Below are 20844 nucleotides of genomic sequence, written 5' to 3'. Positions count from 1 at the left end.
CTCTTCAAGAAAATTAGAGATACCAAGGGAACATTTCATGCAAAGATGGGCTCAATAAAGGACAGAAATGGTATGGACCTAACAGAAGCAGAAGATATTAAGAAGAGGTGGCAAGAATACACAGAAGAACTGTACAAAAATGATCTTCACGAGCCAGATAATCACGATGGTGTGATCACTCACCTAGAGCCAGACATCCTGGAATGTGAAGTCAAGTGGGCCTTAGAAAGCATCACTACGAACAAAGCTAGTGGAGGTGATGGAATTCTAGTTGAGCTATTTCAAATCCTGAAAGATGATGCTGTGAATGTGCTGCACTCAATATGCCAGCAAATTTGGAAAACTCAGCAGTGGCCACAGGACTGGAAAAGGTCAGTTTTCATTCCAATCCCAAAGAAAGGCAATGCCAAAGAATGCTCAAACTACACCACAATTGCACTCCTCTCACACGCTAGTAAAGTAATGCTCAAAATTCTCCAAGGCAGGCTTCAGCAATACGTGAACCATGAACTTCAGATGTTCAAGCTGGTCTTAGAAAAGGCAGAGGAACCAGAGATCAAATTGCCAACATCCTCTGGATCAAGGAAAAAGCAAGAGAGTTCCAGAAAAACATCTATTTCTGCTTTATTGACTATGCCAAAGCCTTTGACTGTGTGGATCACAATCAACTGTGGAAAATTCTGAAAGAGATAGGAATACCAGACCACCTGACCTGCCTCTTGAGAAACCTATATGCAGGTCAAGAAGCGACAGTTAGAACTGGACGTGGAACAACAGACTGGTTCCAAATAGGAAAAGAAGTACATCAAGGCTGTATATTGTCACCCTGCTTATTTAACTTCTATGCAGAGTACATCATGAGAAACGCTGGGCTGGAAGAAGCACAAGCTGGAATCAGGATTGCTGGGAGAAATATCAATAACCTCAGATATACAGATGACACCACCCTTATGGCAAAAAGTGAAGAGGAACTCAAAAGCCTCTTGATGAAAGTGAAAGTGGAGAGTGAAAAAGTTGGCTTAAAGCTCAACATTCAGAAAACGAAGATCATGGCATCTGTTCATGGGAAATAGATGGGAAACAGTGGAAACAGTGTCAGACTTTATTTTTTTAGGCTCCAAAATCACTGCAGATGGTGAATGCAGCCATGATATTAAAAGATGCTTACTCTTTGGAAGGAAAGTTATGAGCAACCTAGATAGCATATTCAAAAGCAGAGACATTACTTTGCCAATAAACATCTGTCTAGTCAAGGCTACGGTTTTTCCAGTAGTCATGTATGGATGTGAGAGTTGGACTGTTAAAAAAGCTGAGCACGGAAGAATTGATGCCTTTGAATTGTGGTGTTGGAGAAGACTCTTGAGACTCCCTTGGACTGCAAGGAGATCCAACCAGTCCTTCCTTAAGGAGATCAGTCCTGGGTGTTCATCGGAAGGACTGATGCTGAAGCTGAAACTCCAATACTTTGGCTACCTCATGCAAAGAGTTGACTCACTGGAAAAGACCCTGATGCTGGGAGGGATTGGGGTCAGGAGGAGAAGGGGATGACAGAGGATGAAATGGCTGGATGGCATCACCGACTCGATGGACGTGAGTTTGAGTGAACTCCAGGAGTTGGTGATGGACAAAGAGGCCTGGCGTGCTCTGATTCATGGGGTCGCAAAGAGTCGGACACGACTAAGTGACTGAACTGAACTAATGTGACTCCTTAAACTTGGGACATGCCATTCTTTATTCATTGGTGGGTTCTTATCTCATTTTAGCCAAAAAAATGCCCAAGTGCCTGGCATAAATTGATAGTAAATATTTGTTTAATGAATAAAGCTAGAGTTTAAAAATCATTGAATTAAATGCACTTCCACATTTTCTTTCTCTCTCCTTTCACAATCACACCCTATTTCTGCTTTAAGTAAAAAGAAAGAAAGAAAGTGGAGTTGCTCAGTCATGTCCAACTCTTTGCGACCCCATGGACTGTAGCCTATCAGGCTCCTCCGTCCATGGGAATTTCCAGGCAAGAGTGCTGGAGTGGATTGCCATTTCCTTCTCTAGGGGATCTTCCCGACCCAGGAATCAAACCCAGGTCTCCCACATTACAGGCAGATGTTTTACCATTTGAGCCACCAGGGAAGCCCCAGTAAATAGAGTTTATGGAGGGGGAGAGCAAGGGAGAAAGGGGACCCCAGATATCACTGAGAACTCATTGTTTAGATGAGGAAATGGGCCCAGGCAGTGGACAAGACCTGCCCAAGGGGACCCAAGAAGGTGGTGTCTAATGCAAGAAACCTAGGTTTCCCAGCTTCCAGGTTTTCCAGACTGTTACAATGCCTCTCACCTGCATCTGCAGATTTATGTTTTGGCTATGAGGCTAAGGAGGAATAAAGGTCATGGTGTCCTATTTTATCTTCCCCAAGATGAGCTCTGTAGCATCAAAGACCATTACTCACACTGATCACTAGAAGACATGTACAAATGTTTTGTTGTTGTTTTGTTTAAGTGTCTGGGTTTGCTGTTGTGGACAATATTACAACATAACCTTGCAAAGGAAGTAACAGAAGATAAAATGGCTGTTCACTAAGCAACAGCCATTCTGTTTATCACTCCTAGAATGAGGAAGTGCTTGCTTCTGTCAACAGAGGCTTTGACAGGCTCTCTTGCACCTCCTGGGGTACAAGAGAGAAGCAGCATTTGAGAGACACAAGTTCTGCATCTGCAGACCTGGGTTCTGGTCCCACTGCTGATCCAAACTAGTTGTATGATCTTGGACAACTCCAATCCCCTCTCTGGGTCTCAGTTTCCTCTTCCATAAAATGGGAAGAAGAGAAAATAACAGGATGGTGTCAAAGATCTCCAGAATTCCTTCCAACTCCAACCTGAAGCAGTTCTCTCACTGATACGGAGGTACCAAGTGTGCAGTGGGGTGGTCATCAGACTTCGCACACCTCATGACCTCACTGCCTACCTGAACATGCACAGCATCTACCAGTTGTAGAATCTAGTGACCTTCTGGTCAGACAAGGTTCACAGAGGCACCGCTTAGGCCTGAGGCTCTCAATTTTCTCACTCTGTTACTCTAAAAATATTCCTTTGATTCCGCCTGTGCATAGGTCTTGTTTTTCTAAGTAGATGTCAAGCTCTTTGAATAGCCTCAAAAGTCCCAAAGCAAGTTCAAGACATGTGCGGGTGTGTTAGTCGCTCAGTCGTGTTCGGCTCTTTGCGACCCCATGGACTGTACCCCACCAGTCTCCTCCATACATGGGATTTTCCAGGCAAGAATACTAAAGAGGGTTGCCATTTCCTGCTCCAGGAGACCTCCCCCACCCCGGAATCGAATGCCAGTCTCCCGCATTGCAGGCAGACTCTTTACCATCTGAGCCACCAGGGAAGGCCCTTCAATACATACTAGACAAATATTAGGCAAAATAGTCACACCTGTGGGATTGCAGAGTCGGACACGACTGAGCAACTGAACACACACATAGAAGAGAAAGTCAGGAGGCAGGAATACCACGTGGAAGAACATTGTCACAGCGCTGGCAGAGACGAGGGGCAGAAGGATGATGGGAGGAAGCATTATAAGGGCAGAGATGGGGCGACCTGTTCTTCTTTCAGTGTCCACTTTCCTCCCACCTCTCCCCTGATAACGCTTTCTCCCATCTTCCTTCGGCTCCTTCATTTTTGCCAGGGCTGTGACAATGCTCTTCCTGCCTCATGACTTTCTCTTCCTAGTGTGTGTTCAGTCACTCAGTCATATCTGACTCTTTGCCATCCCAGGGACTCCAGCCATTTCCTCCTTCGGGGGATCTTCCCCACCCAGGGATCAAACCCGCATCTCTTGCATCTCCTGCATTGGCCTGCGAATTCTTTTTATACTACTACATCAGCTGGAAAGCCCTTTCTCTTCTATAATACAACTCAAAAAGTCCCTTATCCCTTTTTACTTAACCTATATACAGAGTACATCATGCAAAATGCCAGGCCAGATGAAGCACAAGCTGAAATCAAGATTGCCAGGAGAAATATCAATAACCTCAGATATGCAGATGACACCACCCTTACGGCAGAAAGCAAAGAGGAATTAAAGAGCCTCTTGATGAACGTGAAAGAGGAGAGTGAAAAAACTGGCTTAAAACTCAACATTCAAAAAACTAAGATCATGGCATCGGGTCCCATCACTTCATGGCAAATAGATGGGGAAACAATAGAAACAGCGATACACTTTATTTTCTTGGGCTCCAAAATCACTGCGGACAGTGACTGCAGCCATAAAATTAAGATGCTTGCTCCTTGGAAGAAAAGCTATGAGAAACCTAGACAGCATATTAAAAACCAGAGACATTACTTTTCCAGTAGTCATGTATGGATTTGAGAGTTGGACCATAAAGAAGGCTGAGCACCAAAGAATTGATGTTTTCCAACTGTGGTGTTGGAAAAGACTCTTGAGAGTCCCTTGGACTGCAAGGAGATCCAACCACTCCATCCTACAGGAGATCAGTCCTGGGTGTTCATCGGAAGGACTGACGTTGAAGCTGCAACTACAATACTTTGGCCACCTGATGCGAAGAACTGACTTATTGTAAAAGACCCTGATGCTGGGAAAGATTGAAGGCGGGAGAAGGGGACAACAGAGGAGATGGTTGGATGGCATCACCGACTCACTGGACATGAATCTGAGTAAGCTCTGGGAGTTGGTGATGGACAGGGAGGCCTGGCGTGCTGCAGTCCATGGGGTCACAAAGAGTCGGACACGACTGAGCGACTGAACGGCAACAACAAATAGCTCCCAACAGTAAGGTCAACGTGTACCACTCTCAGTTCTCTGCACACACCGTACCTTTAACACACACACCTCGCCCACGATTTCACCCGGCAGTGAATTCTCTTCTGAAGTGTTCAGTCAGTGGTCACTGAGAGCCATTAACGCCTCCCTGCCTCTTTCTGCCCTTGAGCGCCAGAGCGGTGACAGGGACGGCCCGCCCACCGGGAGGAAAGACTCCCGGTAGCCAAGCAGCCCGGGTTTCCCCACCCCCTTTTCCCTTCCGAGCCAATCAGGAGCTATGGTGGGCGTGGCCGCTCGCCCCGCACCTGCGCGTTAAGAGGAGGGCGGCGAGGCACCGAGGCGGCTGTGCCTGCCGCATCCCGTGATGAGGTCGTGGGTGGTCGGCGCCAGGCTGCTGCTTTTGCTGCAGCTGGTGCTGGTGCTCGGAGCGGTGCGGCTCCCTCCCTGCACAGACCCTCGGCACTGCACCGACCCTCCGCGCTATACCCCGGACTGGCCTAGTCTGGACTCCCGGCCGCTGCCGGCCTGGTTCGATGAAGCCAAATTCGGGGTGTTCGTGCACTGGGGCGTGTTCTCGGTGCCCGCCTGGGGCAGCGAGTGGTTCTGGTGGCACTGGCAGGGCGAGAAGCTGCCACAGTACGAGAGCTTCATGAAAGAGAACTACCCGCCGGATTTCAGCTACGCCGACTTCGGGCCAAGGTTCACGGCGCGCTTCTTCAACCCCGACAGCTGGGCTGACCTCTTCAAGGCCGCTGGGGCCAAGTGAGTGACGCCGCCGCGGGAGCGGGCGAGGGCTGACCCTTGAGCGCCGGGAGGGCCTTAAGCTGGTGGGAATCGGGCGGGGTGGGGGCGGGGAGGAGGCGAGGAGATTTGCCGGATCACACAGGTGTCCCTGTGACCTCAGATGTCGGGGGTACTCTGTTTTGCCTCCCGAAGGATGCAGAATTGTATGTGTCACGCCAGATCTTAAGCTTGAGAATTAGAAGGAAATAAAGGTTTCAGGTTGGTGGTGGCCTTGGAAAGCCCTTGGTGGACTTGGAAAGACCTGAATATGGGGAGGATTGAGCTAAGTGATGCCTAAAGTCAGTCCCCTGCGGGTTAGCAAGACAATCAAGGTTCCAGGATTTTAACGAAAGGTCGGGAGTCTGATCCTAGTTCAACTGTGAACTTGAACAAGGCCTTTTACCTCCCTACCGCCTCCTTCCATGGCTGTACCCTGGAATTGTGTACTTCCTTTCAGCTTTAATATGTCCCAGAGGGAAGGAAGTTCTGATGCCCAGTGTATTTGGGCAACAATATAGACTCTGTGTCATCTGCTCTGCTCAATGCCTTGCATGTAGAGAGTGCTTATGAAATTGTTTTGAGCACTGTTGCAGCTTGCATGTGAATGGTTCAGAGAACTGAAAATGTAAAGCTTGGATGGGAGGAGGCAAGGACTCCCAAGTCTGTTGAAGGCTGGGGCCGGTCCTGAAGGAGTCATCCTTGAAGGCAGGATGTTGCAGGTATTAAGTCAAGGAATGGTGACCCTCAGCTTCAAGGATGAGCTTGGTGGCTGAGCGAGCAGTGGTTTGGATGAGAGTAAGAGAAGACTCAACACATGGACATCACCAGATGGTCAACACCGAAATCAGATTGATTATATTCTTTGCAGCCAAAGATGGAGAAGCTCTATACAGTCAGCAAAAACAAGACCGGGAGCTGACTGTGGCTCAGATCATGAACTCCTTATTGCCAAATTCAGACTTAAATTGAAGAGAGTGGGAAAAACCACTAGACCATTCAGGTATGACCTAAATCAAATCCCTTATGATTATACAGTGGAAGTGAGAAATAGATTTCAGGGACTAGATCTGATAGAGTGCTTCATGAACTATGGACGGAGGTTCATGACATTGTACAAGAGACAGGGATCAAGACCATCCCCATGGAAAAGAAATGCAAAAAAGCAAAATAGCTATCTGGGAAGGCCTTACAAATAGCTGTGAAAAGAAGAGAAGCAAAAAGCAAAGGAGAAAAGGAAAGATATAAGCATCTGAGTACAGAGTTCCAAAGAATAGCAAGGAGAGATAAGAAAGCCTTCCTCAGCGATCAATGCAAAGAAATAGAGGAAAACAACAGAATGGGAAAGACTAGAGATCTCTTCAAGAAAATTAGAGATACCAAGGGAACATTTCATGCAAAGATGGGCTCAATAAAGGACAGAAATGGTATGGACCTAACAGAAGCAGAAGATATTAAGAAGAGGTGGCAAGAATACACAGAAAAACTGTACAAAAAAGTTCTTCACGAGCCAGATAATCACGATGGTGTGATCAATCACCTAGAGCCAGACATCCTGGAATGTGAAGTCAAGTGGGCCTTAGAAAGCATCACTACGAACAAAGCTAGTGGAGGTGATGGAATTCTAGTTGAGCTATTTCAAATCCTGAAAGATGATGCTGTGAATGTGCTGCACTCAATATGCCAGCAAATTTGGAAAACTCAGCAGTGGCCACAGGACTGGAAAAGGTCAGTTTTCATTCCAATCCCAAAGAAAGGCAATGCCAAAGAATGCTCAAACTACACCACAATTGCACTCCTCTCACACGCTAGTAAAGTAATGCTCAAAATTCTCCAAGGCAGGCTTCAGCAATACGTGAACCATGAACTTCAGATGTTCAAGCTGGTCTTAGAAAAGGCAGAGGAACCAGAGATCAAATTGCCAACATCCTCTGGATCAAGGAAAAAGCAAGAGAGTTCCAGAAAAACATCTATTTCTGCTTTATTGACTATGCCAAAGCCTTTGACTGTGTGGATCACAATCAACTGTGGAAAATTCTGAAAGAGATAGGAATACCAGACCACCTGACCTGCCTCTTGAGAAACCTATATGCAGGTCAAGAAGCGACAGTTAGAACTGGACGTGGAACAACAGACTGGTTCCAAATAGGAAAAGAAGTACATCAAGGCTGTATATTGTCACCCTGCTTATTTAACTTCTATGCAGAGTACATCATGAGAAACGCTGGGCTGGAAGAAGCACAAGCTGGAATCAGGATTGCTGGGAGAAATATCAATAACCTCAGATATACAGATGACACCACCCTTATGGCAGAAAGAGAAGAAGTACTAAAAAGCCTCTTGATGAAAGTGAAAGTGGAGAGTGAAAAAGTTGGCTTAAAGCTCAACATTCAGAAAATGAAGATCATGGCATCCGGTCCCATCACTTCACAGGAAATAGATGGGGAAACAGTGGAAACAGTGTCAGACTTTATTTTTCTGGGCTCCAAAATCACTGCAGATGGTGACTGCAGCCATGAAATTAAAAGACGCTTACTCCTTGGAAGGAAAGTTATGAGCAACCTAGGTAGCATATTCAAAAGCAGAGATATTACTTTGCCAATAAAGGTCCGTCTAGTCAAGGCTATGGTTTTTCCTGTGGTTATGTATGGATGTGAGAGTTGGACTGTGAAGAAAGCTGAGCACTGAAGAATTGATGCTTTTGAACTGTGGTGTTGGAGAAGACTCTTGAGAGTCTTGAGAGTCCCTTGGACTGCAAGGAGATGCAGCCCGTCCTTCCTAAAGGAGATCAGTCCTGGGTGTTCATCAGAAGGACTGATGCTGAAGCTGAAACTCCAATACTTTCGTCACCTTATGCGAAGAGTTGACTCACTGGAAAAGATCCTGATGCTGGGAGGGATTGGGGTCAGGAGGAGAAGGGGACGACAGAGGATGAGATCACTGGATGGCTTCACTGACTCAATGGACATGAGTTTGAGTGAACTCCAAAAGTTGGTGATGGACAAGGAGGCCTGGTGTGCTGCGATTCTTGGGGTCACAAAGAGTCGGACACGACTGAGCTGAACTGAAGAATGAAGGCAGGTAGGTTTTCTAGCCTCTGGCTTAGGGCAGTCTTCCACCATTGTCTTGTTTCAGATGCCTTCCAGCTTTCAGTTTTTCTTGGACTTTAAGTCCTCATGTACTAAAGAGAAATTACAACTGATATTTAGTGTTGCAATTAAAGGCATGGGAATATCGGATCAGATCAGTCGCTCAGTTGTGTCTGACTCTTTGCAACCCCATGAATCGCAGCACGCCAGGCCTCCCTGTCCATCACCAGCTTCTGGAGTTCACCCAGACTCACGTCCATCGAGTCAATGATGCCATCCAGCCATCTCATCTTCTGTCTTCTCCTTCTCCTCTTGCCCCCAATCCCTCCCAGCATCAGAGTCTTTTCCAATGAGTCAACTCTTCGCATGAGGTGGCCAAAGTACTGGAGTTTCAGCTTTAGCATCAGTCCTTCCAAAGAAATCCCAGGGCTGATCTCCTTCAGAATGGACTGGTTGGATCTCCTTGCAGTCCAGGGACTCTCAAGAGTCTTCTCCAACACCACAGTTCAAAAGAATCAAGTCTTTGGCACTCAGCCTTCTTCACAGTCCAACTCTCACATCCATACCTGACCACAGGAAAAACCATAGCCTTGACTAGACGAACCTTTGTTGGCCAAGTAATGTCTCTGCTTTTGAATATGCTATCTAGGTTGGTCATAACTTTCCTTCCAAGGAGTAAGCGTTTTTTAATTTCATGGCTGCAGTCACCATCTGCAGTGATTTTGGAGCCCAGAAAAATAAAGTCTGACACTCTTTCCACTGTTTCCCCATCTATTTCCCATGAAGTGATGGGACCGGATGCCATGATCTTCGTTTTCTGAATGTTGAGCTTTAAGCCAACTTTTTCACTCTCCACTTTCACTTTCATCAAGAGGCTTTTTAGTACTTCTTCTCTTTCTGCCATAAGGGTGGTGTCATCTGTATATCTGAGGTTATTGATATTTCTCCCGGCAGAGGAGGAGTTCACTGTCCTTCAGAAGCCTTAGAAATCCATAATTTTCAAATGAAGAAGTTAAAATCTGGGAGACAGTCCTTTGTCCAGGACAAGCGCCCTTACTGTGGACAAGATGACTGGCCCAGATAGAGGAAGGGAACTAATGTCCTAGACTCCAGATCCCATGACACTAAGATGAAGGTTCTTTCCAGCACACCAGAGGTCTGTAACCATGACCAGAGGGATCGGTCCTCTGCCGGTTTTTTTGTAAGTTTCTTGAGCAGGATTTTTACATTTTCAAAAACCTGTTTTTAAAAAGTAGAAGAAGAATATAGCACAGAGAGGACTGTGGTCCACAGAGCCTGAAATACTGTCTAGCCCTTAAAATCCTGAGCTCCCCACATCAGCCGGGGATTAAATTATCACGTTGGGCACCAACTGTTTTTCTGCCTTAAAAGTAAATGAAATGTTGAGTGATTTGGTTGTTATTTCAACACTTGCCTTTTCTCCCCTTTTTCTTTTGCCTTTTGTCATCTCTGTAAATTGATATGGGCTTTATAAACATCTTATTTTTCTGTCATCTGCTCTTTTTGTGGAGATTTCTTTCTCCTTTAGGGCAAAGGCTTGTTTTTTTGTTTGTTTGTTTTTTAATGCTTAACATTAATACACAGAAGAGCTCAAGAACTGGAGAGCCAGTGCATACATATTTTCCCTTACCTATTCCTTTCTTCCTTCTTTCCTTCCTAGTCTCCTGTTTGTCTGGGAACTAAGGACTGTGGCTTCCTCAAATTTGCTTTCATTCCTGGAACAATACCCAAGGGGTGTTGTGACTGAAGCAATTCCCTGGATATCACTAATATAGTCACTCATACAAGTTCAGTTGACCCTTGAACAACACAGGTTTGAACTTCATGGGTCCACTTATATGCAAGTTTTTTCCAATAAATATATTGGAAAAATTTTGGGAGATTTGTTATAATTTGAAAAAACTCACAGAAATATCAAAAATTAAGAAAAGAGTATGTCACGAATGCATGAAATATATAGATACTAGTTTATTTTACCATTTCTGTGTGTCTGCTCAGTCACTCAGTCATGTCTGACTCTTTGTGACCCCATGGACTATAGCCCACCAGGCTCTTCTGTCTCTTAGGTTTCCTGCATTGGCAGGTGGGTTCTTTACCAATAGCGCCACCTGGGAAGCCCATATTAAATCATAAAATGCATTAAATTAATCACAGTACATACTGTAGCTCTGTCATAATTTTGTAGCCACCTCCTATTGGTGTCCTGTTGGTGAGCTCAACTGTCGTGTCCACTTAAAACACCAAGTGATGCTAATCTTCACATGAACACTCATCCCTCTGATAAATTACCTATCACAGTAAAAAGTCATCTCTCATGTCCTCAAGTATCTTTCATCTTGTTTAGTGCAATATCATAAACCTTGAATAACACCATGACACCCATACAGAGCTCCCCAGTGATGCCAGAAGTGCTCCCAAGAAGCGGAGAAAATTAACATTACAAGAAAAAGTTGAATTGCTTGATATGTATTGTAGATTGAGGTCTGCAGCTGCAGTTGCCCACTGCCCTTCCAACATAAATGAATCCAGCGTTAAAAAAAAAACAAAAAACAAAAAAAGCTGTCATTGCAACTATGCCATAAGGTGTGAAAAACCGTGCACTTATTGCAAAATATCTTTTTATCTCTTATTGAAAATGCAGCTTTGATGTGCGTGCTGGATTGCTATAAGAAAGGTATACATAAAGACACTAAAATGATTCAAGAAAAAGTGAAGTCGTCACATGACAACATAAAAGGAGGGTGAAGGATCTAAAGCTGGATAATTTAATGCCAACAAAGGATGGTTTGATAATTTTCTCGAGAGGTTTGGCTTTTTAAATGTCAAGATAACAGGAGAAGCAGTTACTACCAACCAGGAGATGAGTTCCCAGAGGCCACTGAGAAAATCATTGAGGAGAAAGGGTTTCTGTCTATCAGCTTTTGCTTTTTTTTCCCTTTTGTTTTTTGGTGGCCCCAGGTGGCATGCGAGATCTTAGTTGGCCAACCAGGGATCGAACCTGTGCCCCCTGCAGTAGAAGTGCAGAGTCTTAACCACTTTACCGCCAGGGAAACCCCTGAACAAGTTTTTAATACAGATTAAAGTGGGCCATCCAATGGAGGAGAAATGCCTCCAAGAAAATTTATTAGTGAGGAAGAGAAGTAAGCACCAGGATTTAAGTCAGGAAGGGACTTCCTAACTCTACTGTTTGGTGCAAATGCTATCAGGTTTGTGATTAAGACTGTCCTTTTCTGTAAACCTACTAATCAATGAGCCTTGAAGGGAAAAGATGACACAAACTGCCAGTCTTTTGGTTGTAAAACAAGTAGGCCTGGACAACGAAAACCCTTTTTCTGGATTGGTTCCATCAGTGCTTTGTCCCTGAAGTCAGAAAGTACCTTGCCAGTAAGAAACTGCCTTTTAAAGTTCTTTTAATATTGGACAATGCCCTGGCCACCCAGAACCCCAAGAGTTCAACAGCAAAGACATTGAAGTGGTCTACCCCAAACACAACATCTCTAATTCAACCTGTAGATCTAAGGGTCATAAGGATCTTTTCTTTTTGTATTGATTGATTGATTGATTTGGTTGCATGGGGTCTTAGTCGTAGTGGATGGACTCTCCAGCTGTGGCATGCAGGCTTTGTTGCTCCAGGGCATGTGGGATCTTAGTTCCTTGACTAGGGATAGAACCTGCATCCCCTGCATTGCACAGCAGATTCTTAACCACTGGACCACCAGGGAAATCCCCATGGTGGACTTTAAGAATCTTTAAGGCTCATTACACATGGTACTTGATGGAAAGGGTTGTCAGCACAATGGAAGAGAACCCGGATATAGACAGCATGGTGAAAGTCTGGAAGGATTACACCATTGAAGATGCCATTGTTGTTATAGAAAAAACCATCAAGCCCAAAACAATAAAATTCCTGCCAGAGAAAACTGTGTCCAGATGTTGTGCATGTCTTCACAGGATTTACAACAGAGCCAAGTAAGGAGATCATGAAAGAGATATGGAGTGGGGAGGGGAGAGAAGGAGGAGAGAGGTGCAGGGTTTCAAGATAGGGATCTTGGAAAAATTCAGGAACTGGTGTCCTCACACTTGAGGAACTAACATAAGTCAGTTTGATGGAGATAAGTGCTTCTGAACAAGTGCCAGACAATGAGGAAGAAGACATAGAAGAAGCAGTGCCAGAAAACACATTGACATTAGACAGTCTGGCAGAAGGATTCTGATTATTCAGGACAGCTTTTGACTTCTTTTACCATATTGACCCTTCTATGACATGATATGAAACTAAAGCAAACCGTGGAAGGATTGGTATCGTATTTGTCATTGTTTTGTCATGAAGTCGTGTCCAGCTCTTTTGCAACCCCATGGACTGTAGCCCAGGCTTCTCTGTCCATGGAATTCTCCAGGCAAGAGTACTGGAGTGGGTTGCCATTTCCTTCTCTAGGGGATCTTCCTGACCCAGAGATTGAACTTGCATCTCCTGCACTGGCAAGTGAGTTCTAACAGTCAGACAGAAATATATGAGATATTTCCATAACGTTACCCTGAATGCCCGCCTCTCCTGCCTCCTGTCCACCTCCTCCTCCTCTTCCACCTCTGCCACCCCTGAGATGGCAAGACCAACCCCTCCCCTTCCTCCTCAGGGTACTCGTCGTGAACACCTTTATGGTGATCCACTTCCACTTAATGAACAGTAAATCCTTATGCCATACAGTTAATAAACCTATCTGTTGTGTAAGTGTATAAGTGTCTTCATGAGATCTGAGAACCGAATGGCAAGAACTATATGAAACGTTTTGGGTCATCATCATTGCAGTCACCGCCTAAGTGTTCATCTGTAGACCATCACACGCAAGATTGGCATGGAAGTAAATAGCCAATCCTTACATAAGCAGAAAGTAAGCGATACTTCCTATAAAATTAATAATATCCTTCCTTACTTTCTTAAAACTTTGCTTTCAAATAATTGTATTACCATACAGTATGGCATCTGGTCCCATCACTTCATGGGAAATAGGTGGGGAAACAGTGGAAACAGTGTCAGACTATTTTTTTAGGCTCCAAAACCACCGCAGATGGTGACTGCAGCCATGAAATTAAAAGACGCTTACTCCTTGAAAGGAAAGTTATGACCAACCTAGATAGCATATTAAAAAGCAGAGACATTACTTTGCCAACAAAGGTCCGTCTAGTCAAGGCTATGGTTTTTCCTGTGGTCATGGATGGATGTGGGAGTTGGACTCTGAAGAAGGCTGAGTGCCAAAGAATTGATGCTTTTGAACTGTGGTGTTGGAGAAGACTCTTGAGAGTCCCTTGGACTGCAAGGAGATCCAACCAGTCCATTCTGAAGGAGATCAGCCCTGGGATTTCTTTGGAAGGAATGATGCTAAAGCTGAAACTCCAGTACTTTGACCACCTCATTCGAAGAGTTAACATTGGAAAAGACTCTGATGCTGGGAGGAATTGGGGGCAGGAGGAGAAGGGGATGACAGAGGATGAGATGGCTGGATGGCATCACTGACTTGATGGACGTGAGTCTGAGCAAACTCCGGGAGTTGGTGATGGGACAGGTGCTGGGGTCCAGCCCTGGTGGATCCAGGGAATTCTAAGTAGGGAGGGTGTCGATCAGGAAACAATAGCTTATTTAAATGTTAATTAAAGATATGAAGAGTGGTTAAATAAGGATAGCTCAGCGAAGAAATTCAGTGAAGAAAAAAAGAGGCTGAATAACTTGGTTTACATGGAAAGCTAATAAAATTCCAAGACAAGGAATTTGCGTCACCTACATAGGCTGCAGGCATCCTCCCATTCTCCCGAAGGAGAGGAGACACTAAGGCGTCCCCAGTCAGATCTTAGAAGCCCAGACATAATTAGTAGGCTTGACGAGCCTCCAGATGGGAATTCAGCCAGAAGGTGAGAGAAAGAATGACATGGGGAGACCAAGCTTCGGTGAAAAAGGCCCGCACTTTATTTTCCAAACTAGTTTTTAATACCTTAAGTTGTGCATAAAGGATAATGGGGGAAGGTCAGTAGTCCTTGATCCTTACCGAAGCCAGGCTTTCAAACATATCATATGCAAAAGTTTAGGTGATTTACATCATCTTCTGGCCAGGGGGCCTGTTAACATTTTATGACCCTTTCTTCAGAAAACTTGTTTTTCTCTAAAGGTGATTATTCTAAAGTCAGGCACCACCCTCTGAAAGCATTAGATAAAGTTGCATTCCTATAGGGCAAAGGTGTGGTGGGCTATAACAAGAAAAGAATTAACTCAAGGGTCCAAGGTCACAAACATTAAAGCTACTACTTACATTCCTATACACCAATTATATTAATCAATACACTGCCAGGGACACAGTGGTAAGGGATATGGAAACTTAGCAGCAAACATTGGCCCAACAAGTGAAAAACCCTTCACCAATACAATTTCTAATCAATCTTCTAACTGCTCAAAGGAATCCATATTTAGACAGTTTAGAACATCTCATGCCTCTCACGGTTGGGAGGCTGTGAACAATCACATGTGGCCGGAAGAACCTGTTCAGGCTGGCTAGAGGACTTCCAAAGGAGTATATAGGTTGAAACACTCTTGTCACGCCCAGGAACTTTATTAACTGGAGCTGTAAGTTAACTTTTTCAGAGAGAGGTGGTGGGGGACAGCCACCCATAAAGTCAGAGGTGTAGGTGAGAGCACAAAGCAGTAAAGTAGGCAGACTCTGGTTTTGGGGGTAGGTGCTCGAGAATTTCCAGGGGGACTCCTGAAGCTCGATCCCGCCTTTGCGTATGCCGAGCCTCCTTGCTCATGACCTTTGCCATGGGTGGAGTTCCTCACACTGGCTCCCGGCAGACTGGGAGGCCTGGTGTGCTGTGATTCATGGGGTTGCAAAGAGTCGGACACGACTGAGCGACTGAACTGAACTGAATAGGCAAATTTAGCCTTGGAATATGGAATGAAGCAGGGCAAAGGCTAATAGAGTTTTGCCAAGAGAGTGCACTGGTCGTAGCAAACACCTTCTTCCAACAACACAAGAGAAGACTACACATAGACATCACCATATGGTCAACACCGAAATCAGATTGATTATATTATTTGCAGCCAAAGATGGATAAGCTCTATACAGTCAGCAAAAACAAGACCGGGAGCTGACTGTGGCTCAGATCATGAACACCTTATTGCCAAATTCAGACTTATGTTGAAGAAAGTAGGGAAAACCACTAGACCATTCAGGTATGACCTAAATCAAATCCCTTATGATTATACAGTGGAAGTGAGAAATAGATTTCAGGGACTAGATCTGATAGAGTGCTTCATGAACTATGGACGGAGGTTCATGACATTGTACAGGAGACAGGGATCAAGACCATCCCCATGGAAAAGAAATGCAAAAAAGCAAAATGGCTGTCTAGGGAGGCCTTACAAATAGCTGTGAAAAGAAGAGAAGCAAAAAGCAAAGGAGAAAAGGAAAGATATAAGCATCTGAGTACAGAGTTCCAAAGAATAGCAAGGAGAGATAAGAAAGCCTTCCTCAGCGATCAATGCAAAGAAATAGAGGAAAACAACAGAATGGGAAAGACTAGAGATCTCTTCAAGAAAATTAGAGATACCAAGGGAACATTTCATGCAAAGATGGGCTCAATAAAGGACAGAAATGGTATGGACCTAACAGAAGCAGAAGATATTAAGAAGAGGTGGCAAGAATACACAGAAGAACTGTACAAAAATGATCTTCACGAGCCAGATAATCACGATGGTGTGATCACTCACCTAGAGCCAGACATCCTGGAATGTGAAGTCAAGTGGGCCTTAGAAAGCATCACTACGAACAAAGCTAGTGGAGGTGATGGAATTCTAGTTGAGCTATTTCAAATCCTGAAAGATGATGCTGTGAATGTGCTGCACTCAATATGCCAGCAAATTTGGAAAACTCAGCAGTGGCCACAGGACTGGAAAAGGTCAGTTTTCATTCCAATCCCAAAGAAAGGCAATGCCAAAGAATGCTCAAACTACACCACAATTGCACTCCTCTCACACGCTAGTAAAGTAATGCTCAAAATTCTCCAAGGCAGGCTTCAGCAATACGTGAACCATGAACTTCAGATGTTCAAGCTGGTCTTAGAAAAGGCAGAGGAACCAGAGATCAAATTGCCAACATCCTCTGGATCAAGGAAAAAGCAAGAGAGTTCCAGAAAAACATCTATTTCTGCTTTATTGACTATGCCAAAGCCTTTGACTGTGTGGATCACAATCAACTGTGGAAAATTCTGAAAGAGATAGGAATACCAGACCACCTGACCTGCCTCTTGAGAAACCTATATGCAGGTCAAGAAGCGACAGTTAGAACTGGACGTGGAACAACAGACTGGTTCCAAATAGGAAAAGAAGTACATCAAGGCTGTATATTGTCACCCTGCTTATTTAACTTCTATGCAGAGTACATCATGAGAAACGCTGGGCTGGAAGAAGCACAAGCTGGAATCAGGATTGCTGGGAGAAATATCAATAACCTCAGATATACAGATGACACCACCCTTATGGCAAAAAGTGAAGAGGAACTCAAAAGCCTCTTGATGAAAGTGAAAGTGGAGAGTGAAAAAGTTGGCTTAAAGCTCAACATTCAGAAAACGAAGATCATGGCATCTGTTCATGGGAAATAGATGGGAAACAGTGGAAACAGTGTCAGACTTTATTTTTTTAGGCTCCAAAATCACTGCAGATGGTGAATGCAGCCATGATATTAAAAGATGCTTACTCTTTGGAAGGAAAGTTATGAGCAACCTAGATAGCATATTCAAAAGCAGAGACATTACTTTGCCAATAAACATCTGTCTAGTCAAGGCTACGGTTTTTCCAGTAGTCATGTATGGATGTGAGAGTTGGACTGTTAAAAAAGCTGAGCACGGAAGAATTGATGCCTTTGAATTGTGGTGTTGGAGAAGACTCTTGAGACTCCCTTGGACTGCAAGGAGATCCAACCAGTCCTTCCTTAAGGAGATCAGTCCTGGGTGTTCATCGGAAGGACTGATGCTGAAGCTGAAACTCCAATACTTTGGCTACCTCATGCAAAGAGTTGACTCACTGGAAAAGACCCTGATGCTGGGAGGGATTGGGGTCAGGAGGAGAAGGGGATGACAGAGGATGAAATGGCTGGATGGCATCACCGACTCGATGGACGTGAGTTTGAGTGAACTCCAGGAGTTGGTGATGGACAAAGAGGCCTGGCGTGCTCTGATTCATGGGGTCGCAAAGAGTCGGACACGACTAAGTGACTGAACTGAACTAATGTGACTCCTTAAACTTGGGACATGCCATTCTTTATTCATTGGTGGGTTCTTATCTCATTTTAGCCAAAAAAATGCCCAAGTGCCTGGCATAAATTGATAGTAAATATTTGTTTAATGAATAAAGCTAGAGTTTAAAAATCATTGAATTAAATGCACTTCCACATTTTCTTTCTCTCTCCTTTCACAATCACACCCTATTTCTGCTTTAAGTAAAAAGAAAGAAAGAAAGTGGAGTTGCTCAGTCATGTCCAACTCTTTGCGACCCCATGGACTGTAGCCTATCAGGCTCCTCCGTCCATGGGAATTTCCAGGCAAGAGTGCTGGAGTGGATTGCCATTTCCTTCTCTAGGGGATCTTCCCGACCCAGGAATCAAACCCAGGTCTCCCACATTACAGGCAGATGTTTTACCATTTGAGCCACCAGGGAAGCCCCAGTAAATAGAGTTTATGGAGGGGGAGAGCAAGGGAGAAAGGGGACCCCAGATATCACTGAGAACTCATTGTTTAGATGAGGAAATGGGCCCAGGCAGTGGACAAGACCTGCCCAAGGGGACCCAAGAAGGTGGTGTCTAATGCAAGAAACCTAGGTTTCCCAGCTTCCAGGTTTTCCAGACTGTTACAATGCCTCTCACCTGCATCTGCAGATTTATGTTTTGGCTATGAGGCTAAGGAGGAATAAAGGTCATGGTGTCCTATTTTATCTTCCCCAAGATGAGCTCTGTAGCATCAAAGACCATTACTCACACTGATCACTAGAAGACATGTACAAATGTTTTGTTGTTGTTTTGTTTAAGTGTCTGGGTTTGCTGTTGTGGACAATATTACAACATAACCTTGCAAAGGAAGTAACAGAAGATAAAATGGCTGTTCACTAAGCAACAGCCATTCTGTTTATCACTCCTAGAATGAGGAAGTGCTTGCTTCTGTCAACAGAGGCTTTGACAGGCTCTCTTGCACCTCCTGGGGTACAAGAGAGAAGCAGCATTTGAGAGACACAAGTTCTGCATCTGCAGACCTGGGTTCTGGTCCCACTGCTGATCCAAACTAGTTGTATGATCTTGGACAACTCCAATCCCCTCTCTGGGTCTCAGTTTCCTCTTCCATAAAATGGGAAGAAGAGAAAATAACAGGATGGTGTCAAAGATCTCCAGAATTCCTTCCAACTCCAACCTGAAGCAGTTCTCTCACTGATACGGAGGTACCAAGTGTGCAGTGGGGTGGTCATCAGACTTCGCACACCTCATGACCTCACTGCCTACCTGAACATGCACAGCATCTACCAGTTGTAGAATCTAGTGACCTTCTGGTCAGACAAGGTTCACAGAGGCACCGCTTAGGCCTGAGGCTCTCAATTTTCTCACTCTGTTACTCTAAAAATATTCCTTTGATTCCGCCTGTGCATAGGTCTTGTTTTTCTAAGTAGATGTCAAGCTCTTTGAATAGCCTCAAAAGTCCCAAAGCAAGTTCAAGACATGTGCGGGTGTGTTAGTCGCTCAGTCGTGTTCGGCTCTTTGCGACCCCATGGACTGTACCCCACCAGTCTCCTCCATACATGGGATTTTCCAGGCAAGAATACTAAAGAGGGTTGCCATTTCCTGCTCCAGGAGACCTCCCCCACCCCGGAATCGAATGCCAGTCTCCCGCATTGCAGGCAGACTCTTTACCATCTGAGCCACCAGGGAAGGCCCTTCAATACATACTAGACAAATATTAGGCAAAATAGTCACACCTGTGGGATTGCAGAGTCGGACACGACTGAGCAACTGAACACACACATAGAAGAGAAAGTCAGGAGGCAGGAATACCACGTGGAAGAACATTGTCACAGCGCTGGCAGAGACGAGGGGCAGAAGGATGATGGGAGGAAGCATTATAAGGGCAGAGATGGGGCGACCTGTTCTTCTTTCAGTGTCCACTTTCCTCCCACCTCTCCCCTGATAACGCTTTCTCCCATCTTCCTTCGGCTCCTTCATTTTTGCCAGGGCTGTGACAATGCTCTTCCTGCCTCATGACTTTCTCTTCCTAGTGTGTGTTCAGTCACTCAGTCATATCTGACTCTTTGCCATCCCAGGGACTCCAGCCATTTCCTCCTTCGGGGGATCTTCCCCACCCAGGGATCAAACCCGCATCTCTTGCATCTCCTGCATTGGCCTGCGAATTCTTTTTATACTACTACATCAGCTGGAAAGCCCTTTCTCTTCTATAATACAACTCAAAAAGTCCCTTATCCCTTTTTACTTAACCTATATACAGAGTACATCATGCAAAATGCCAGGCCAGATGAAGCACAAGCTGAAATCAAGATTGCCAGGAGAAATATCAATAACCTCAGATATGCAGATGACACCACCCTTACGGCAGAAAGCAAAGAGGAATTAAAGAGCCTCTTGATGAACGTGAAAGAGGAGAGTGAAAAAACTGGCTTAAAACTCAACATTCAAAAAACTAAGATCATGGCATCGGGTCCCATCACTTCATGGCAAATAGATGGGGAAACAATAGAAACAGCGATACACTTTATTTTCTTGGGCTCCAAAATCACTGCGGACAGTGACTGCAGCCATAAAATTAAGATGCTTGCTCCTTGGAAGAAAAGCTATGAGAAACCTAGACAGCATATTAAAAACCAGAGACATTACTTTTCCAGTAGTCATGTATGGATTTGAGAGTTGGACCATAAAGAAGGCTGAGCACCAAAGAATTGATGTTTTCCAACTGTGGTGTTGGAAAAGACTCTTGAGAGTCCCTTGGACTGCAAGGAGATCCAACCACTCCATCCTACAGGAGATCAGTCCTGGGTGTTCATCGGAAGGACTGACGTTGAAGCTGCAACTACAATACTTTGGCCACCTGATGCGAAGAACTGACTTATTGTAAAAGACCCTGATGCTGGGAAAGATTGAAGGC

General features: G+C 44.8%; 1 protein-coding gene across 1 annotated transcript; it reads left to right on the top strand.

Annotated features, from left to right (window-relative positions):
- The first annotated feature begins 4207 nt into the window (after positions 1-4207).
- LOC147377384 (tissue alpha-L-fucosidase-like) lies at positions 4208-20368 on the top strand. The gene is made up of 2 exons (XM_086328396.1): positions 4208-5539; positions 20191-20368. Exons 1-2 carry the CDS (start codon positions 5142-5144, stop codon positions 20219-20221), a joined length of 429 nt encoding a protein of 142 aa, XP_086184522.1. The 5' UTR covers positions 4208-5141; the 3' UTR covers positions 20222-20368.
- Positions 20369-20844: the final 476 nt, after the last annotated feature.

The sequence above is a fragment of the Bos grunniens genome, chromosome 2 (genome assembly GCF_055505025.1).
Source record: "Bos grunniens cultivar Pamir isolate PY7600 chromosome 2, Bosgru_T2T1.0, whole genome shotgun sequence".
NCBI lineage: Eukaryota > Metazoa > Chordata > Mammalia > Artiodactyla > Bovidae > Bos > Bos grunniens.
The sequence above is the reverse complement of the archived record's forward strand: the minus strand, read 5'-3'. Positions and strand labels throughout refer to the sequence as shown.